Raw genomic sequence first — 21,220 nt, 5'->3', positions numbered from 1 at the left:
TTCCAAGGTGGATTCCCGGGGAATTTTACATCACGGAGATTACTGCTATTAAAACATAAATAAGACACATGAATATACAGACACCCATAAAAATAAACCACTGTGTTGTGAAATCATTCAATAAATGATGAAAGCTCATCTCATTTTTATTAGGCTACATGTCATTTTATATTTCGTCATTTTACAACAACGCTTTTACTTGATCATTTTTATTCCATTATACTATAGCAGATGTACTTGTACCCTTGGGGATACCTCTGCAGTGCAGGGGGCACATGGATATATTGTTGTGTAGCTCAACCAATATTAGAAAATATAAATGATAATTTGATCATAAAATATATTGAGTGTGTGAAGAGTACATAGATTTATAATAATACCTTTATATCAAATGCCAAGATGGCACCTATTCATTTCAATGGAGATGCTCGCCTGATGCCCAAAAGAAACTTACCTCTGCGGTACATGGCCTACTGACTACGACCCACGGTAGTGTTTCTTCCGCTGGCCCCATCCACAAGTACCTGCTCGGCTTATAAACGTTATATTGGGATGACGTCAGGGTTTTTAAAACGCTCTTCTTGGCTCAAGGAAAGTTTTACAAATATAAAATCACGATGGATCAAAAATCAATAACAGAAATAATCATAATTGACCTAGTTTTTAGTTTGAGGTGTCTTATCAATAATTATACAGACATCTTTTTTATAATCGTGGCCTATGAATGAAAATGTTTTTTGTGCTGCAGGGGATTTTTTTGCTGCAATACCACAAGTGGCCACTGTAAAAAAAATTGGCTGCAAGGCTGAGCAGCGTTCCGGGGGGTCTGGAAAAGTAGTTAGCAAAGGAGCAGAGAAGTCTAAACAGTTAGCTAAAAGTAATGTTGTAAATGCCTAAAAAGTAGCTAAAATTAATAAGTTTACAGTTTAAATATAGCTAACTTCAAGTAATGGATAAATGGCTGACAGACTTAAAGTAATTATTGTTCCATTGAAACAGTAAGCTAGCGTTAAGGTTAATGGATACATTTCTGAAAGAGTGAACTAGAAGAGGCCTAATGAATGCAGTTGAAAGAGTTAGCAAACTAAAAGTAGGCTTAATGGATAAATGGCTAAAAGAGTTAACTAAAAGAAGCCTAATAAATATGTAGTTGAAAGAGTTAGCTAGCTTTAACTAAAAGTAAGCTAATGGATAAATGGCTGAAAAAGTAAACTAAAAGTAGCTATTGTGTGGTTGGAATAGTTAGCTAGCCATAACTAAAAGGAGGCTAATGGACAAATAGCTGAAAGAGTTAACTAAAAGAAGCCTAATGAATGCAGTTGAAAGAGTTAGCAAACTAAAAGTAGGCTAATGGATAAATGGCTAAAAGAGTTAACTAAAAGAAGCCTAATATGTATTTGAAAGAGTTAGCTAGCTTTAACTAAACTTAGGCTAATGGGACAAATAGCTGAAAGAGTTAACTAAAAGAAGACTAATGAATGCAGTTGAAATAGTTAGCTAGCATTAATGAAAAGTAGGCTAATGTATAAATGTCTGAAAGAGTTAAAGTACTGAATATGCAGGTGGAATAGTTAGCTAAAAGTGGCGAAGTGGTTGAATAGCTATTCCCAGCTTCTGCCACTAGTACCTCGTACAAATTTGCAGTTGAGCAAACTAACATTGAGTTAGAACTGTTTCATTGTACGAAAAAAAATAGGCTACTGTAACAATACTGTAATAATGGTATGAAAAATGGTGTTAGATATTATCTAGTTAATGATAAATTTAAATGAACACATTTAGAACCTGATGGATGAGGTACTTGAGTTATACAGATATACAGATAGTGATACAGGGGTGCATCTTGGGACCTGTGTCTACATTGGGTTGTGTGGTTTGTTTGTTTTTTTTAGCAGAAAGTGCTGGCAGGGTGCTAGGGAGTGCTTCGTCCCAACACTTCACAGAAAAGGTGCTAACAATGCTTTAATAATGTGCTGCACATTGGTTTTGTTTCAGTGACAACAATATCTTGACACCAACATTAGCCATGTAGCTAACATAGTGCTACATTAACAGAGGGCTGACAACACAGTCAACATAAAGCTTACAGAGCAAACGGTGATAAAAGCACAACACCTACCAGCAACATCCAGTGTCTGCCAGCTGATCTGCTCCCAAAAAATAGCTTTTTTGTTTTTGTTTTGACAGTAGATAGTAGCTTAGCTAGAGAAGTGGCAGTGATGTCACTGGCGCCTTTCCGAAAAGTTGAGAGATTTCCAATTTATAGCACTTGGAGCCTGCACAAAGAAGGTGAAGCACTCTAAAAAAAGACGCTGGACGAGGTGCTTTTTCTCTAGGCAGCAGCATGCGGCCACATATGGCCGTTCCTCATTGTAAACAATCGTAAAAAGATGCCAGCGCTGAGAAAAAAACACTCTGTGGACACAGGCCCTTAATGAAAAGGTTGGGAGCCACATAATATTTCAACTCTTTTATTAGTGTCATTTTTCTTTCTTATCATTCATCTATTGAATATTGACAATTTTGAGGTCCATGTGATACAAGGTGTTACTTACTTACTCCTCGTCATCCCCTATGGGACACAAGGCTTCAATGAGCTCTTTCCATTGCTTTCGATCCTTGGCAGTATCTCCCAGAACAGGTTCATCTTTTCCAACACCAGTGTCACAGTTCTGCGCTAGGTTGTTTTGGACCTTCTGGGATTTCTTATGCCTGGTGGTGTCCAACTTAAGGCAACTCTCGTGATTGGGCTCTGTTCCATTCTTAGCATGTGGCCTAGCCATCTCAAACATCTGTGTGTGACTTCCTTGGTGATGCTGCAGCTACCAGTTTTCTTGTTCAGTTGAAGGTTGGAGATTTTGTTTGGCCAGAAGATCTGGCATATCCGTCTGAGGCATCCATTGTGAAAGGCTACCAGTCTCATCATGTCTGTTTTGACCGCTGGCCAACTCTCCAACTGGCCCTCCAGGCTTGAGGGGTGGGTGTGGCACTAACAACGGCACCCCATAAAAGACATACTGTTACAGAACCTACAATAGAAGGTGTTGCTGCAGCTAATCCTACACAGGAGAGAACATTTGGTGTTTGTCAGCTAGCCAACATACCAGGCTTTGTGCCCATGTGATGCTTTGTTCTAAAAAGTTAACCACATTGTATACATGCTACTTTCCCTGTTAGTCGACTCTTGGCCTTGCAATGTTTTTAAATACTGATGTTCGAGGTGCATTCTTGGAAACAGCAGCCACTGTTTTTCCATTGATGTAGTAAGAAAGATTTCTTTCCAATTATGCCAAATAATGTTGCTGGAGATTTACAACGCAATTGAGTCACACAGGAGAAATCAAAAATCATGGCTGTTTGATGCGGTGGATCTGATGGTTTTGTGTGCCTCTGGCTTTCAAAGTCTGCCCACAAACATTGGCACAGAGACCTTCCTTGGACTCTCCCACACAAGTACAGGCTCGCACACGCCACACTCACTTCCTCTCTCTGTTTCATTCTCTCTCCATTACCCCTGTCGGTTTCTTCACACACAAACATGCAGTCAAATGGTTATTTCAGCACTCACTGGCGGGAATAAGAAAAAAAACATCCCATGTTGAGTTTATCAAGCAATTTGAATGTGATTATGTAAATGAGCTTTGCTTGATCCATGCGACAGTGTGGACATCTGGAGTCCACACTGACTGTGATAAGTTACACTCACTCACTGCCGTTCATGTCTGCGGTGAATGTTTATGATTGCTGAACCATTTGATAGAATGAGAGTGCCTGCATTTAAATTCCTCGCACACGTCTCCAAAAGTTATGGAGTGTTTTTAAAACTGAGGGAAATGAGAGGGGAAATGTGCAGTTGTTACTTTCCAGTCACCGTAGGAGACTGCTGTTGAGATCTTGAAAATTAGATATGGAAATAAGAACATTGTCACTGTCCAATCACCATGTGCAACAGAGAGAGATAAAGAGGTAGAACTGGAAGAAGATATGCTGCTTTAGATTTACATACTCAGAGGAGTTGTTTTCAGGTGAGGCTGATACTGTTTTCTTAAATCTCATTTTAGCTGCAGATCTTAAAAGTCACAAAGTGGCAAGTGTAAGCGCACATTTTCAAGCATTATTCATAACCTTTGACACATGTCACATGCCTTCACTCTTTCACTCTGTGCTGAACGTCCTCTGATGATACTCTATAGAATTCTTATCGTCAACAAAATGACCAAAACTAGCAATGAATCAAGCCATGAAGTGATCATTATGAAGCATTCTCTGTGCAGTCCAAGCCCTTTAACTTTATTCTTGTCGAGAAACTGTTAAAAAAAATACATAAGTAAGCCACACCAGTACACTAGATGACATTTTTCTACATTACCATGAACACAGACAGGCATTAAAAATTAGTAATGCAACAGATGTGGCTGAAAATACAGTAGCAGTCCCCAACAAATCCAGTACTTACTCAAGTTTGATCCAATTAAGCTAAAAACCACAGTGTGCGGCTGTATTTTTATGTCTCTGTCATTGTATGCAACATTTAGTGCATCAATATGGTAGCAAACCTCTATTTGCTATGTAAAGATGTAGTGGAGTAATGGCATCCTGAGCAGAGAATTAAATCACGCTCCCTGTGTGTGTGTTGTAATCTGAGCTTCTCTGTTTTTTGTTGTGGTAGACAGTCTAGCAACATGTGCTTTTTAGTGAATGTGTGTATCCCACTTGCTAGCTCATCACCGCCGCTCTGCACCATGATCATATGTTGACCTGACCCACAGTTGGAGCACGGCCTTGTCTGGTCCACCCTGAGGCTAACAATGTTGCTGTTGTTTGCACTGTTTATGGAGTTAGCATCGTTAGCTGCTTGCCGCCCACTCAGCCACCTCCATGGTGAGAACTGTGTGCGGACAAGTCCACCCCAGACTCTGAACCACAGATATGCTCTAAATGTCACCTACAGCAACTGTATAAAAATAATGGACATAGCTACCATGACGTCGTCCATTGGTTCGTTGACTGCCGTTTTGAAGCCTTGTAGGCATATTTGGCTGTCATCATCTTGGATTTTTGGGGCGGGAAAGTGACCTGAGGTGACAATATTTGGACAAGAGGTATGACCTGTGGTGGAGCCAAGGGTAGATCTGACCAGTTTGCTGAGGTGATACCTTGCAGACAGCCTGTCACTCAAAGCAACCATGCCCTTAATCATGCATAACTTAAAACCTTAATAAATGTGAACCGGAGAGTTGCATAAAAAGTCACCCCTGTACACTTGTAATGAATGTTGAAATTAGTTACAGAGACCAAAAACATTTTTTGTACCAGGCTGTAAACATGTTTATTTCTGCTGTAAAGTTGGGCATGTTAACATGGAAGTCTATGGGGATTGACTTGATCTCAGAGGCGGCCTCAAGTGGTCATTAGAAGAACTGCAGTTTTGCATTGGGTTCGTTTTTCAGCTCCAAAGCTTGCCACTTGGTCCTCCTTAAAAAATAGAATTATGACTTTATATGTCTTCAGTTGGAATGAATGTGCCCTGGGAAGACAGACTAAAGCACTATTGGTTTGTTGAGGATAAGAAAATTATAGAATAACGGCAGCCTTATCCTTTAATTATTGTCGGTGAACATTTTCACAAACTCTGGTTAAGAGAGCTGTCTAAACACATCTTTATCTAGCATGAGACAGTAAAATTCAGTTTTGGGTGTCTTCATTGTTTCTTCAGAGGAGAGGTCAACTACTAGTTGAAATTCATGTTAAAAATGTATTTAATTAAAGTTCATTTATGTTTACCATATTGCTCAAAACACAGTGAGGGGTCTTGGTATTTTTTAATTAAATGATGAGATATGATGAGTCATACTTGGGGAAAAAGAAGTAATAGGTACGTTTGTTTACTGCGTGTTTGTCTTTCAAGGTCATTTTGCTGCAGTTCATTCAACTTTGAATTACAAGAAACTCGCTTCTTAGAAAAATAATAAAGGTGGACCATTTTGGAAAGTATAATGATATTTATGACAGCCAAATCACATTCTGTCAGTATACAGCACAGTCACTGGAAGGTGCATCATTTGTCACCGGCTGGCTTGAGTTTTAGTGTTTCTGAGCTGAATCTATAAGGCAGTCCAGGCCTGAGACCATCAGGCAGCGAGGGAAAAATGGTGTCCATGATCTAAAGTGCTGATACGACAGTAATGCCAGATAGGGAGGCTGCTCAGTTTAATTCGGTGTGACCCTGACAGGTGGTTATCTAGTGTATAGCGTATGCCACAGCCAAGCTGCTGGTCCATATTGATGTTGCCACTGACCTTAAGTTGTTCCTTACTCAAGTTATAAAAAGTATACACTGACAAACCTTTTTTTTCTGAGTCACTGACTGCAGTAGGAAGGGGATAGGGGAGGACACTGTGCTAAATTGGACACTGTCAGAGGTGTTATATCACCATTCTGCCCTGTAGTTTTGTAATAGGTGCAAGCACATAACAGTAGAGTACATTAGCATGTAAAGCTAACAATTTATGTCATTATATCTGTGTGTTTGTGCCTCTCTCTGCAGGGTTGCACAAACAGGTCTCCGTTGATGTGTTTATCTAGTTCAGGCATGTACATCACGCCTGTTAATTAGAAATGACTAATTACTATGTTGATCCTCAGCACATAATGCGTGTCATCAACATTCAATGCAGACATGAGTGGATATTTGTCTTTCAAGAGGGATATAAATGTATTAATCACTGTTGCTGTCTTTGATGTCAACCTCTGTTTGGAGATTTCACTTGGATTTGATAAAGCTTGTCATTCACTCAGGCTTTCTCTCTATGGTGCATCTCCCTCTCCACGCGCTATTGAAACACATTACCATTTTACACACGTTATGGTTACATGTGCACTTTGTTTGCAGGTAAGGGAGGTGCATTTGGCTTCACCTCAGACCCCAGCGAACTGAAGGGTGAGATGTACCACACAGCACTGAAGAAGAGCTCCCAGGGATTTGGATTTACCATCATCGGAGGTGACCGCACGGATGAGTTTCTGCAGGTGAAAAACGTGCTCAGCGACGGCCCTGCTGCACACGACAACAAGATGGCGTCTGGTGAGCAAAACCTTTGCAGATGTACACACAATACGGAGATGTGATATTCCTGCTCAAATAAATACTTAAAGGAGCAGTTTGTAAAATTTAGGGGGATTTAGTGGCATTTAGTGGTGAGGATTGCAGACTGCAACCAGCTGAGACTTCTTTCAGTTAGAATTTCTTCAGTGTTTATTGTTCAGGAGGTTTTTAGCAGGAGCTGAAATATCCACAGAGGTCCCCTCCTCTCTAAAACAAATGGACCAGGTGATTAAAACCAGTAAAAATACTGAATAAAGTAGTTTCATGTTACAAATCAGTGTTTCTCTGATGCTGTTGGCTTATCACAGACGGGCCGCTAGCCCAGCATCTGCTAATATGAGCTCACCGTTTTCCTCTGATAACTTAAGACCAGACATTCAGGAGGCTCATGCTGGGAGTCAGATAATCCGCAGCTAACTATGGTGGCCACCGCAAAAACACAAAAGACACTGAGTGCGTTTACATGGACAGTTTAATTCCCTTTTCATTCAGAAAGAAAGTTCATTCCTATTAAAAGTGATCTTGTAGACACCTAATTCGGAATGAAAATGGCCAATGCGATTGAAAATTCAATCCGATGTAAGGTGCTGGAATATTCCGTTTCTTATTCCGAATGAAAGAATTTCTTGCACTTGTATACACTCATTCCTCTTTAAGTTCATTCCGGTCTTTCTGCGCATGCTCGTTTCCTTGCCCTTCTGGCGCGATGACGTATGTAGCGTGCATAGCAACGGGCTGAGATAGAGCAGTCGGACTCGTTGCATTCACCGGTTTCCATACGCCACAGCACGGTCTTCTATCTCACTTCTTCGACCTTCTACCTCTCTTCTCCTCCTCAACAGACGAAGCATTAGCAGAACACGGTTGTTGTCGTACTGCTGCTTCAAGAATATAAGCAAAACAAGCCCGAAAAAGGCACTAAGAACGGCATTGTCAAGCATCTTGTTATCCGGAGCGAGGACTACAGTGTTTTCTTCTTCTGGTAAACGTAAACACGTAACATCTGCCCGCCCCCTATCCAATCAGAAATCTTCCCTGCCCCAAACCTTGCGTGGACCTGAATACAGGCAATTAAAAGGTGATTAAACTGATCTCCCGTGTAAACCATCATATTACCCATGTAAACTACCTGGAAAGACTTTAATTCCGAATGATTTCATTCAGATTTATTTCATTCTGAATGAGAAGCCATCGTGTAACCGCACCCACTATCTAGAGCCAGTGTTTGGTTTGTCCGTTCTGGGCTACAGTAGAAACAGGGTAGTGCAACATGAAGGACTCCCTGTTTAGATATAAACAGCTCATTCTGAGGTAATGAAAACAAAACCATTTTTATTTTCCGGTGATTATACACTAAAGAAAACATACTTATTATATCACTCTCCTTTTCGGCCATATATCCCGCTAAATCCTACGCACTGGACCTTTGAAATTAACTAAGCTGGCTATGAGTTTATTGCTTCTAATTTCTGGGATATTACGAAAATGTGTATTTTGCAGCCAGCTTGTTCCAACTGTGCGATCACGATGCACCTGCAGGTCTTAATTTTACCTCTGTAGTGTTCACTTAACCTAACACTGTCCCATGAGCTCAGTAAGGCAATAACAACAACTCTAGCTCTGTCAAGGGTATAGTTTATAGCAGACAGTGTGATTATGGTGGGTGTGAAGCCTTGTAACGTCTTTGTTGTTTAGTTTCTGATCTTGTCATTGCCTCGCGGCTGCCTACATAAACCAACAGCTGTGAGCTCTGTGTGTGTATGTGTGTTTGATGGTTACAATGGTACGATTTGATGGAAATCCACACCCGTCTCCCTTCCGTGTAGTTGTGGCAGAAAGTGCTGTTCAGGTCTGTTCAACAATGATCTTGTGAAGGAGGGACAGGGATGTAGTAGGAATAAATGGTAGACTGAAGATAAAAGGGAAGGGAGAGGTACAGGGAGCTGCCAAAAATGAAAATATGAGAAAGCAGAGAAAAGGAAAGGGACATTTTAGAAGAAACACCCATCTGACAAAAGGAGTCAGCCCTTTCCAAAGAAATGTAGAGACATGATGTCTAGATTAAATACCAGAGGAGAAACTCCCTGTGTCACTTTCTTTCTTTTCATATCTCTGTTTTAGGTGATGTGATTGTTGAGATTAACGGGATGTCTGTGCTGGGGAAAACCCATCCAGAGGTGGTGCAGATGTTCCAGTCCATTCCCATCAACCAGTATGTCGACATGGTTCTCTGCCGTGGTTACCCGCTTCCTCCAGATGTAGATCTAGACAGCGACGACCCTCTCCCACCTCCTCCTCCCCCACCGACCACTCAGCCCCAGCAGGCCCTGCATGGCGGAGAGGTTGTGACAGCTGTGCCCCTCATCAATGGACAGCCCCTGCTTGTGAAAGGCGACGTCCTCCACGGCTCCTCGCAGGAGCTCCATTACGTCACTACAGATGCTAGCGGCCGGCCCGTGGTGGCGGCCCTGCCTAACGGGAGGCAGGGGGAGCGGGGAGAAGTGGCCGCAGGGATGCTGCAACCAGAGCTGGTGAGCGTGCCGCTCGTCAAAGGGCCTGGAGGATTTGGGTTCGCTATTGCTGACTGCCCGCTGGGTCAGAAGGTGAAGATGATCCTGGATGCCCAGTGGTGCCGTGGCCTGCAGAAAGGAGATGTCATCAAGGAGATCAACAGGCAAAATGTCCAAACGCTGAGTCACGCCCAAGTGGTGGACATTCTCAAAGACTTACCAGTGGGCAGCGAGGTCAACGTGCTAGTGTTGCGAGGAGGTGAGAGACTGAAAGAACAATACATCTCTTTATGTGTCTTTGTCACTGACCTGTCTGTCTGTCTATCCAACATATCACCTTACAATGGTTGGTATGATATCCAACAAATTAGAACCCAAACGAGTCATCATGTTACGTACTTGACTTGAGGTAATTAACTTAATGTGAAGTTACGTAGGTTAGGTTTAGGAAAAGAACTGTGGTTGGGCATCGTCATGTTACCTACTTAACATTAAGTTACATAACTAAGTTCTAGGCAAGTAAAGTTACGTAGGTTTAGTTTAAGAAAGTAAAGTTCGATAGGTCAGATTTAGGAAAAGAAACTTGGTAACCTTAAAATAACTCAAAGTTCACTTTGGTCTTAAAGCGAACGCGAACACTGGTCTTCTGGGGGAAAATCTTGTGTTTATTTGACCCATCCACCACCCTAAAAGAACTCCTTCCACTGACTTTTGCTCTTTATGCTACATATTAGCACCCAGTGAATAATGTTGTCATGTTACATACTTGGCGCAAAGTTATGTACATTAGGTTTAGGCAAGGAAAGTTTTGTGGGTTAGGTTTACAAACACAAACACGGTTGGCTTTCATTATGTTATGTACTTACGCCTCGTTTCCACTTAAGTATGTGTGCGGAGGCAAGTCAACTGGAAGTACATTTATTCCTATGGGAATCTCTGTTATATCCGATGTGCCTGTGAAATTCCACCTCTCCCTAATATTTTGGCCCCCCTTTGAACTTTTGCGGTGGATTTTGGAGAGACCATATAACAGTGTACTGCCTTATCTAACAGGCTGCTAACTGGCGAACAGGCTATTTCCTTCAATTCAGTTGTCTGTGTTGATCATCAAGCGAAAAAACAGACAAAATCAGCCTCTCCCCCATGGTTACAGGTAGTTTTTAGCAGATTTCTATGCATCCGTAAATACATGCACTTCCTTGTGTTGGACACTAGAGGCATCATCCATATATTTACAGATATGCAGACACCAGTCACATATGTAAGTGGAAACATAGAAGAAAAACATAAAGCTATGTAAGTAAGGTTTAAGCAAATAGAGTTATGTAGATTATGTTTAGGAAAAGAAACACGGCTGGGTGTCATCATGTCATGTACTTAACATAAAGTTATGTTAAGTCAGGTTTAGGCAGGTAAAGTTGGGCAGATTACGATCAGGAAAAGACAGTAAGTAAGGTTTAGAAAAAGAAACATGTTGACAGCATACCTTATAATAACTTAAAGTTCACTTAGTTTCACACGGGAAACAAACACTGGTCTCCTGGGAAAAAGTCCTGTGTTTGTTTGACCCATCCACCACTACAACAGATTTTCTACGCCAACTTTCACCCATTAGACGACTTCCTTCTTCACTCCAGTTAGCACATTGGTCACATGATTGCAGCCTTTACAATTACGTGGGTTATACACAACTTCTGGAGTATTTACTTCTCGTAGGTATACAGACAAACAGTGAATGAGAACAGCATAGTCTATTTATCTGGCAGATGAATGCCTGTATATTTATGTTGTTTCTCTCTCTGTCTGTGTATCTAAGTCCTCCTCCTACCATTCTATCCATCCTTTATTCTGATGAATTAATGCCCTCTTGTGTGTGACATAATTTGCTATTGCTGTCAATACAACCTCAACAGTGCCCCTGGGAGGTGAGGTCAGCGTGCTGATACTGACAGGAGGTGAGGGGCGTGTTGTGGCTGGTTGGGGGGCACTGACTGACCACACTGTTGTTCTGTAGAAGCCTGGGTGATGCCACTGTGTCTGCGGTCTGTCTGAGGTCACCACATTAGAGACTGCTGCCTTTTTTTTTTTTTTTTTTAGCTGAATAGATCCACCTGCACTTCCGCAGCATATAAGGATCACACTCGATGCGATTGAGCCCTTTCTCTAGCAATCACATGCAGCTTCTTCACGTTTACATCGAAGCATTTCCTGAGCATTCCTCCTGTGTGTTTCCACTCAACCCAGCTCTGTTTATGACGTCTCCCATTGAGGCGTAATGCAGTCTGTTACAAGTCAGAGAGCAGGAATTACATAAGTGTGGGGCTTCAATCCAAAGAAGAGAGGGAGGAGGGTAGGCACCCTTCAAATGTCTCCTACATCATCTCCAGCTGCCCCGGGGATTCACTGCGTAAGTCGATGAACCCCGGATTGGCTTTGATCATCAGCGGAGCGTGGGGGACTTCTGCATGCCTCTATATCCATGGCCCCTTAAAGAGCCATGGCTAAACGTCTATAGAGGGAAGGTCCCCAGGGGCCTCCTCCCCACAGCCGCACCCCCAACCCTCCTCTCTCTTCTCGCAAACACCCACACTACTCACCCTCACTGCTGTGCCACCATCACCATGTCCTACTCCACTGTTGCACCACATGACCCCACAGTCAAAGCAGAGCCGGGCTCAGCTTCACCCAGCCTGACCAATTGAAGAGCTAATGCCAGCTTTAACCCTCATTAGACATTGGCCTTTGGCTTGGAAGAGGATCCCTACGTGTGCGTGTGTGTGTGGTGGGCATCACTGAGCAGAAGAAGAGCGGATCTTAGAGAGCGAATGGAAGGAAATAAGTGATGGGAGTGGGTGTTTTTCAGGTGTGTGCTTAGCGTCTTTTTATTTGCCTTTGATGACTCTGATGTTGGATTGGGAATTTCGCAGTAAAGCGGAAAAATGCCGCTGCGTCTCCCCTTTTACATCAAGCTCCATTAACCCCTCATCAAGCCAAGTGTTGGTCCGGCCCCACAGCGCTGTGGGCTCCAGAGGAGTGTTTGTTAATCCAGTTAATGCGGGGAGTCGATGGGAGGGGAGTGGGGGGGGGGGGGGGGGGCTGTAAGAGATGATCTGTAGGGAACAATCTGAGCGCCTGAGATGGAACGTGTGGGTGTACTGTACGGCGAACAGAGAGAATTATCGGTCATTGAATTATATGCATGAATCTCTAATGCTCTCACCCGCTTCCTTGGCCCTGCAGTGGGCTTCCACTGTGTAGTCAGCACTCCAGCACATGTACTACCTTTATATTCCCTATGTATCTTTAATCGCACATGGATGCATATTCCCTAATGGAGCATTCTTTAGTGAGTACACCTCTTGAGTTTAGAGCAGCTCACTGGTTTATTTTTGTGCTCACTGCTGCTGGCGTCTCTCAGCCAGAGAGGCAGTGCCATCTGGTGGACGGCGCCTCGGTGACTGTTGTTCCAAATCATATCTGCATTTCTTACCATATTCCTGTTGTCTATCTGTGTCTCTCCAAAGGTCAAACATCCCCTGTGAAGAGCCTAAAGCCTGTGAGTAAAAAACATATCTTTCCCCATTTCCTCACTATTGTTTCCCCTCGGGGACTTATCCTTCAATTTAATTTCAAAGCTTTTTGTCCTTCAGCTTAACCAGTAAGCCTCTGTTGCATCGAATTAAATGATAGCAATAAATTTGAATATTGATTATGTTTCTGGGCGCCTCCTTTTGTTTGCTCTGAAAAACGGTCTTAATTACTTCCTTTCAGTATTCGTATTCTTAGGGCTATTGTCAGGGGATTGCAATGGTAATGAAGCATGGATGAGCCTCTTTAGATATGGTGGTATTATTAATACAACAGTTTTAGATAAAGAAGTTGCCCTTTCTGTCTGAATAGGCCTGTCACAGCCATGGGGAAATCTTTTTTCACATGGAATTTATATTACGTTCAGATCTCATTGCTTAGCCTTTAAAACATTAAAGGAACGTAAAGTGAAACAGGCTATGTTATAAAAAGAGCCAGTGACCTTTATTGCTTTTAGTAATCTATCACTATCAGATACTCAGACACTTGTCTGAGATAATGAGCTGTGGAGACGATCCATAAATCGTGTGGTGTCCTTCAAAGGTGAATACCAAAGGATGTGGGATCTAATGAAAATTTGAAATTAATATGTTCAAAAATTATGATACCCAAAGCAGTATGTGGTTTTAATGGCACCTGTATTCTCTCTCAGAGACAGGAAATGACGGCCAGTACAGAGACTCTGGACGGTATCGTAGACTCCACCCCCCAGGCCCTGCCTTACCACTCCAACACGAGCACCCTGCGCTCCGCCGACTCCCCCAAACGAGACGTCACAGAGATGTACCTGAAGTCCAAAGCCCTGCTGGAGAGCAGACGTAAGTGAACGCACCATCGGTTGTTCTCAGAGGTTGCTTTTTAACCTTGTGTCCAGCTCAACTTGAAACCTTGATCCCTCACTTATCCACAGAGCCTCACACCAAAGACATTGATGTTTTTCTCAAGAGAGACATTGAAACAGGATTTGGCTTCCGTGTTCTTGGAGGAGAGGGTCCACAACAGCCAGTAAGTAAATACAACACTCAAGAATTTTAATCTCTGTTATGGAAAAATTCTGCTGAAATATTAGATTAATTTTAAATGCCTTAAAGGAATACTTTACTCACAAAGTGATCATTTGTATATCAGTTACTCACCCTGTGTTATGGTGAATTTGGGGAAAAAAAACGTTTTCTCCCAAAAATGGAGCAAATCATGATGAATTCAAGTCACAGGGGTCCATGTTTAAAACAGCATATTGAAGCATCCGTTTACAAACTCTCACACAACTCACACAGTATAATCCAAGTCTCATTCATCCAGTCGTGTGTTCAGTACTTCCCAAACACATGTATTTTTGTTACAGGCCTTTCTATTTAAAACACTTCCACATAAACAGTCTCACACATGGACAAGTAGCGTGCCTGGACAAGCCAACACATTTTCATTCCCCACTTGTCCAGTATTGATGCTCTACTCATCAAACTATGATGCTCTAGCAGGGGCGATTGCTCTGAGACAACAAGGGAGGCTGAACTTCCCCTAAAATTTCATGCACCATTAAATGTACATTAAAATAAGAATTTACATTGCATTAAACGTGCGCTAGGATGCGTTTAACATCATGACTATGATGTTCAAACGTCAGCTGTTTGTCACCAGTTTTCAAATGTGACCTCCATGTCATACATTCTCGTGTCAGCACGGTGGACACTGAGCCTCCAAGAATTCCTATGAGACAGCGCTGAGCAGGTGTTTTTCATGCAGCAAAGCGAGATGGTCATTGGATACATGCGACAAAATCGTCACTTCCAGGGAGGCTCAACTTCCCTGGGACCTAATGGGGCGGTAGGCAGGAGAGGACGCTTGGTGTATGCATGATGATTGGAGGAATTGTTGGCTGAACCCCTTTGTGATTGACAGCGCTTTGGAAATACACACTGGCATCGTCGCAATTCGAGCTCAGTCCCATGTGGATATTTGCGAGTGGAGTCTTCTGACAGTGCTGTCTGGAGTTCCTTATTTCCATAAGCGATAAAGCTCATTTTCACCATTTGTAAACCCATCTGAAAATCTTTGAGGTGTGTTTTGCTGTGGTTCTATGGCATGAGTGTGGTTGAAAAACGGCCCCAATTAAATGTTCCTTTTATAAGTTACTGCCTCGCTACAATATGACAAATGTATTGATGTAAACTTAGCTAAGTAAGCTTCCCCTGTTTGAAAGACCAGCAGCCGCCACTGTGCTCTAGGTACCCCTTTTGTGTCAGTTTTGGACGCTCAGGGATGGTGTGTCAATTTCCACTTGTTACATACATGTTATCTTTTCAAAATAAACTTCAGCGTTCACAGGAAATTTATAGTTTACGCTCATTAAATGCAGACAGACTGGTTTCAAAATAAACTTTCAGTATATGTTTACTTCATTTTTGGGTTTACTTTGTTAGGTTAGACAGCAAAAGTTCCTGGTTCAGTTTTAAAAAAGATAAATTAGTGTAAACTAAGTAAATCTCATTAATGTAACTTATGACGTATTTATCATCTTGCAAAATTATGACATACATCACTTTATATGTATGTCAAATACTTCATGCTACTCTAGGTTCTTAAAATAACTCAACATTGATTTTTGGTTTGTGGCTACTCGTATGTGGTAGTGAATTAAATAGTATGTAAATAATGAGATTTGAATTATACTGCACGAGTTGTGTGAGAGTTTTCAAACGGATATTTTGATTTAGTTTTACTGTCACTGTTTTAAATGTAGCATGGTGGTGCAGTGGTTAGCATTGTTGCCTCGTTCCTGGTTTGAACTCCGGGGTGGGGGAGCCCTTCTGTGCAGAGTCTGCATGTTCTCCCTGTGTCAGCGTGGGTTTTCTCCAGGTACTCCAGCTTCCTCCCACAGTCCAAAGACATGCAGGTTAACTGGTGACTCTAAATTGTCCGTAGGTGTGAATGTGAGTGTGAATGGTTGTCTGTCTCTATGTGTCAGCCCTGTGATAGTCTGGTGACCTGTCCAGGGTGTACCCTGCCTCTCACCCAATGTCAGCTGGGATAGGCTCCAGCCCCCTGCAACTTGTAACAGAATAAGCAGTAATAGAAAATGAATGAATAAACGTAGCCCACTTTGACTTGAATTCGTCAAAACATTTTCTGCATTTTTGGATTCTTCATTCACCGTGGAGGCACGCACAAAAAAAAGTGTTTTCTTAACATATTCAATGTAACACAGTGTGAGTACTTCATATACAAACGATAATTTTGTGGTTGAAGTATTCATGTAAAAATAATTAAATTACCCATTTTCTCCAAGGCCAGTTCTCCATATATTAACCCTCTTTCAGAATGTGTTCCCCCAGGTGTACATTGGGGCCATCGTGCCCAACGGAGCTGCAGAGAAAGATGGTCGTCTGAGAGCCGGAGATGAGCTCATTGGCATCGATGGCGTGATGGTCAAAGGTCGTTCGCATAAGCAAGTCTTGGATCTGATGACCAATGCTGCCCGTAATGGTCAAGTCATGTTAACTGTACGCAGGAAGGTCATCTACAGGGGTGAGTTACAAGCAGAACAACACCTGACCCAATATTTTATTTGCATCTACTGAAGTAATAACCTGACATGTTTATGATAATATATGAAAGCTGTGTTTTGTTGCTTTTTTGATCAAATAATCAGCAAGAGTGTCAAAATCATGAAAACTTTGTCATTCTAACCACTCAGTGTCTCATAGGGTTTCTCTGAGAAAAAATCCTCTGGCACACAAGAAGTGATGCATTTTATATTTTACAGGAACAACAGCTGTTTGGTTAAAAATAGATGTATGCACTAAGAATAGATGATGAACTCAGTAGTTAGTGCAGACAGCCGGTGTAGCTGACCAAAGACAAGAGCACAGAAACTCACAGTTAATCAGTGTAAAATCCAGGGAAACATTTTGAGGACAGGAGATGCTGTTTGTTTTATCACAAGTGATCACAGCCTCAGCCATGGATTCAGGGAACAGAGGCCTTGCACTGAATGTTTGAGTAGTTATCCCTTCGCCAACGTTGTCGCCGGTAGCCATTGGCAACCACTTTCAACATCCACAATCTGTAGATCACACTGCAGCACTGTGACTTTGTTTATAATATCCAGTTACAAGACACCACTTTTATTTGCATATTTCTTGTACATGAATACACAATAAACTCCAGACTGTTCTGTAAAAAACCCTCAGGAACGCACACACCCACACAAGCAAATACAAACAGAGCCGCTCCAAACACAAACACATTAGGATCTGTATCCTTTTTATTATAGATGCGACAGAGGAGGAGGCTCAAGAAATGGCTCCAGTGCTGGTGAACGGTTCTCCCAAGCTACCTCGCCTGCCGATGCCCAGCGCTCTGGACCACGAGTCTTTTGACATCACGCTCCACCGCAAAGACTCAGAGGGCTTCGGCTTTGTCATCCTCACCTCTAAGAGTAAACCGCCGCATGGAGGTGAGAGTCCAGTCTCTCAAATCATACAATAATATCCACCATCTACGTTTAAAGCTTTGCACAGTGTATTTATAGATGGGAAAACATGTGAAACGTATTTAGTATAGTGTAAGTTCAGGCAGGACACAATGTCAAGCTCAGTTCACATCCCAGCTACATCAGCTGATCTCAAACAACAAACAACTTATGGAAGTGAAGGGAGTCAGCTGATAGATCACATGATTCCTTTCTATGCAACCAGTTGGTGAATCTCATTCAGGGCGCCCTATTTAAACTGCTCTGGCCTGCCTACTGTTGCTGCTTCCTCTGATAGCTGATTTGCAACCCACCTCCACCCAGCTCCTCCTTTTTATGCTGTGTCTGACTTATCAATGTCGTTGATGCTGCTCTGGTCTGTTCCTGGGGGGAGTCTTTGCTGCTGCTCTCTCCACCTTAGGCTTTCCATGTAGGCACATGGAAGGGCAGGGGGGGTTGTTCTCTCTGTCTCAGGCTTTCCATGTAGGCACATGGAAGGGCAGGGGGGTTGTTCTCTCTGTCTCAGGCTTTCCTCGATTGCACATGGAAGGGCAGAGAGGTGTGCTCTCTCTGCCTCAGATTTTTCTCATTTGCACATGGAAGGGCAGAGGTGCATGAAAGAGGCTTTCTGCATAGGCCTGAGGAAAGACAGAGAGGCCCCAGAACAGAGCCATACTGCCAAATATAATACTGCAAATGGAAATAAAGTTTTCTTTGATGGAAGTGGTCCTGACTGACCTGTATTTCTCTTACGCCCCTGTCTATAATGCATTATAAACATACTTATAATAAGGCGTTAAAATCAGGTTGTAGCACTGCATAATTATAGTTAAAAGCATTCATGAATTTTCATAATTCTTTATAATGATAATCATAATAGTCCATGAGCCAGGGGATCGGTCATGCCCATTTGGAGGAACCATGTTTCATGGCCGTCATCTTACCAACATATTTAACACACAAGGACTAGAATGAACTACTGTAAGAAACAAGCATCATAGCAAAATGTTAACCTATTTATTCTCAAAACCATATTAATGTCATCTGACAAAGAATAAAAAAGGTAATTATTATTTTAGGACGTTAATTTGCATATTGTGTAAAATGAAAATAAACTTTTTTTAATGCAAATTGCAGCTTTTATCCCAAGTACAATCCACCTTTAGTACTTAAAAGTTTAATTATCATGATCTGATTCTGGTATTTTTTAATTTTCAGTTATTTCAAGTAAACATGATTTGTGATATTTATATAGTGAAACCAACCAGGGTCACTTTGACCCCAATTTGCAATGATTTAAATAAACCCACACAGTCTTTCACGCGTCTGTTTTTTCAATACAATAGTAGAGAGAAACCTTAGTCTCAGTAACTATGGACACCACATGCTGCAGGCAGGTATAGCTCATGATTTGGCTCATGCTGTGCTCAAGATAAACTGGAATGTGACAGAAGGAGAATTTGCCACCTACCTGTCTGTGTTTCAAGAGCAAAGGCAATACCTTTTTCTGATATATTTTCCAGCTGAGCGTTGGACGTCCACAGCAGCAGGTGGAGTTTTCCTTGAACTGTGCAAGTCTGTTTGAAGTAATGTCATGTTTACCTGACTTTGAACATCATCTTCCCTTGTTAAAGCACTATTTAGGGTAATTAACAGAGCACATGAAGAAATCTGATGTCTGCTGCATCTTTGTTTGTCCCTTCAAAATGACTGACCTGAACTGCCTGATGAGTTTAATTAGAGGAGAAACAGCAGAGCATAAAGGTCCAGGTGCTAAAAGGGTTTGCTTTGACTACGGAGTCCACCATCACGTTGGCTTCCTAGATATATTTCAAAGATTATGCAACACAATGGCCACTCCATCAGGGTCTTAATGTCTTTTTTCTCCTCATATCTACTGTTTCAGTTATTCCGCACAAAATTGGCCGGATCATTGAAGGAAGTCCAACCGACCGCTGCGGCCTGCTGCACGTCGGAGATCGTATCTCGGCGGTCAACGGGCGCTCCATCATCGAGCTCTCTCACAATGACATTGTTCAGCTTATCAAAGACGCTGGCAATGTTGTCACCCTCACTGTGGTTCCTGAGGATGGTGAGTATCTCTGCAGGTGTTATAGTGGTGTGTTGGCCTTGTGATCAGTCCAGTTCAATTCAATGTTTAGAATTTATTGTCTGCACGGGGGAATTAGTTTGGCAGCCAGGTAATCAAAGCAACCAACTGTGGACACAGTTCCTCTGAACGGATTGAATGAATGAAAATTAAACACATTTTTATGTCACTGTAATGCTAGTGGATTTATAGGATATCTAAATCTGATATGCTGCTCAGAATTTGCAGGCTACTTTTTTTCAGGATGTTAAAGAGGTTTAAATTATGAATATTTTTAGCTAAAATGAATATGTTGTAGAAAGTTTCTATACGTAGTAATTTATACACTGATTGCTGTAATATGAAAATGTATTTTAGAGTACAAGGGCCCTCCGTCTGGAGCCAGTTCAGCTAAACAGAGTCCAGCTCTTCAGCACAGAGCCGTGGGGCAAAGGTCAGCGCTACAGGATGAACGGTAAGAGTCTGCTCTCACACTAAAGAAAAGAATAAAAACAAAACAAAGCCTTTAGTCAGCAGGGGACACTGTCTGAAAATGTTTTGCACACCAGTAGGTTTTAACTCAGACTCACTATACTCAGTAGGCTATAGACAGGTAAGAAGGTCTTCTTGCAGTTCAGTTTTTGAACCAACACCATTTAACCTTAAAGGGACAGTTCACCCCAAAATCAGAAATACATATTTTTCCTCTTGGCCCTAGTCCTATTTATTAATCTAGACTGTTTTGGTGTGAGTTGTAGAGTGTTGGAAGTATCAGCTGTAGAGATGTCTGCCTTCTCTTCAGTATAATGGGACTAAATGGCACTCAGCTTGTGGTGCCAAAAAATACATTTGAAAAACTCAACAGCAGTGTCTCACATATAAGGAAGTGTGCATCTACTCTAGCTAACATTACAGCTCAGCTGAGGAGGACACCATTAATATTTACATCTCACGCTGTTGCCAGCCTCTCGTACATGAGTAGATGCACTCAAGCAGGCCTGCCCTTAAGTATGTATAACTTTAAGCCTTAATAAATAATATTTAATAATAATGCATTTTATTTATAGACGCATTTCAGAGCACTCAAGGACACCTTACAAGACACAGAAAAAAAGCAGCAGTGTATCCACAGATCATAAAATCAAACAATTCTGTAATACACAATAAAAGTTAATAAAATGACAAAAAATTAGCTGAGAGAAGAAAGTTGGATTTAGCTACAATGACCAAAACCATTTTTTGAACAAGGCTGTAAGCATGTTTATTTCTGCTGTAAATTTGGGTATTTTAACACGGGTGTCCATGGGGATTGACTCTGTTTTGGAGCCAGTCTCAACTTCCCATTCAAAATACTTCTTGGCAATTTCACAGTGGCTTTATTTCTCAGCCTCAGAGGGTTTCCGTTTGGAGTAACCACATCATGATTTCTGGAAAAAGACATTACTGTTGAGTTT

At 41.9% G+C, this 21,220-nt stretch overlaps 1 protein-coding gene across 2 annotated transcripts in view; it reads left to right on the top strand.

Annotated features, from left to right (window-relative positions):
- Nucleotides 1-21,220, top strand: part of LOC125904254 (membrane-associated guanylate kinase, WW and PDZ domain-containing protein 3) — a 233,098-nt gene that overhangs the window by 199,366 nt on the left and 12,512 nt on the right. For both annotated transcript variants that reach the window (XM_049601925.1, XM_049602667.1), the window contains exons 9-17: nucleotides 6,893-7,084; nucleotides 9,227-9,874; nucleotides 13,140-13,171; nucleotides 13,856-14,021; nucleotides 14,114-14,208; nucleotides 16,524-16,731; nucleotides 17,480-17,662; nucleotides 19,584-19,769; nucleotides 20,145-20,241. In XM_049601925.1, the coding sequence (XP_049457882.1) occupies nucleotides 6,893-7,084; nucleotides 9,227-9,874; nucleotides 13,140-13,171; nucleotides 13,856-14,021; nucleotides 14,114-14,208; nucleotides 16,524-16,731; nucleotides 17,480-17,662; nucleotides 19,584-19,769; nucleotides 20,145-20,241 (1,807 nt within the window). The remainder of the gene's footprint in view (nucleotides 1-6,892; nucleotides 7,085-9,226; nucleotides 9,875-13,139; nucleotides 13,172-13,855; nucleotides 14,022-14,113; nucleotides 14,209-16,523; nucleotides 16,732-17,479; nucleotides 17,663-19,583; nucleotides 19,770-20,144; nucleotides 20,242-21,220) is intronic.

This window comes from Epinephelus fuscoguttatus, linkage group LG1 (assembly GCF_011397635.1).
Source record: "Epinephelus fuscoguttatus linkage group LG1, E.fuscoguttatus.final_Chr_v1".
NCBI classification, from domain to species: domain Eukaryota; kingdom Metazoa; phylum Chordata; class Actinopteri; order Perciformes; family Serranidae; genus Epinephelus; species Epinephelus fuscoguttatus.
Note: the sequence above shows the minus strand (reverse complement) of the source record. Positions and strands in the feature narration are given on the sequence as shown.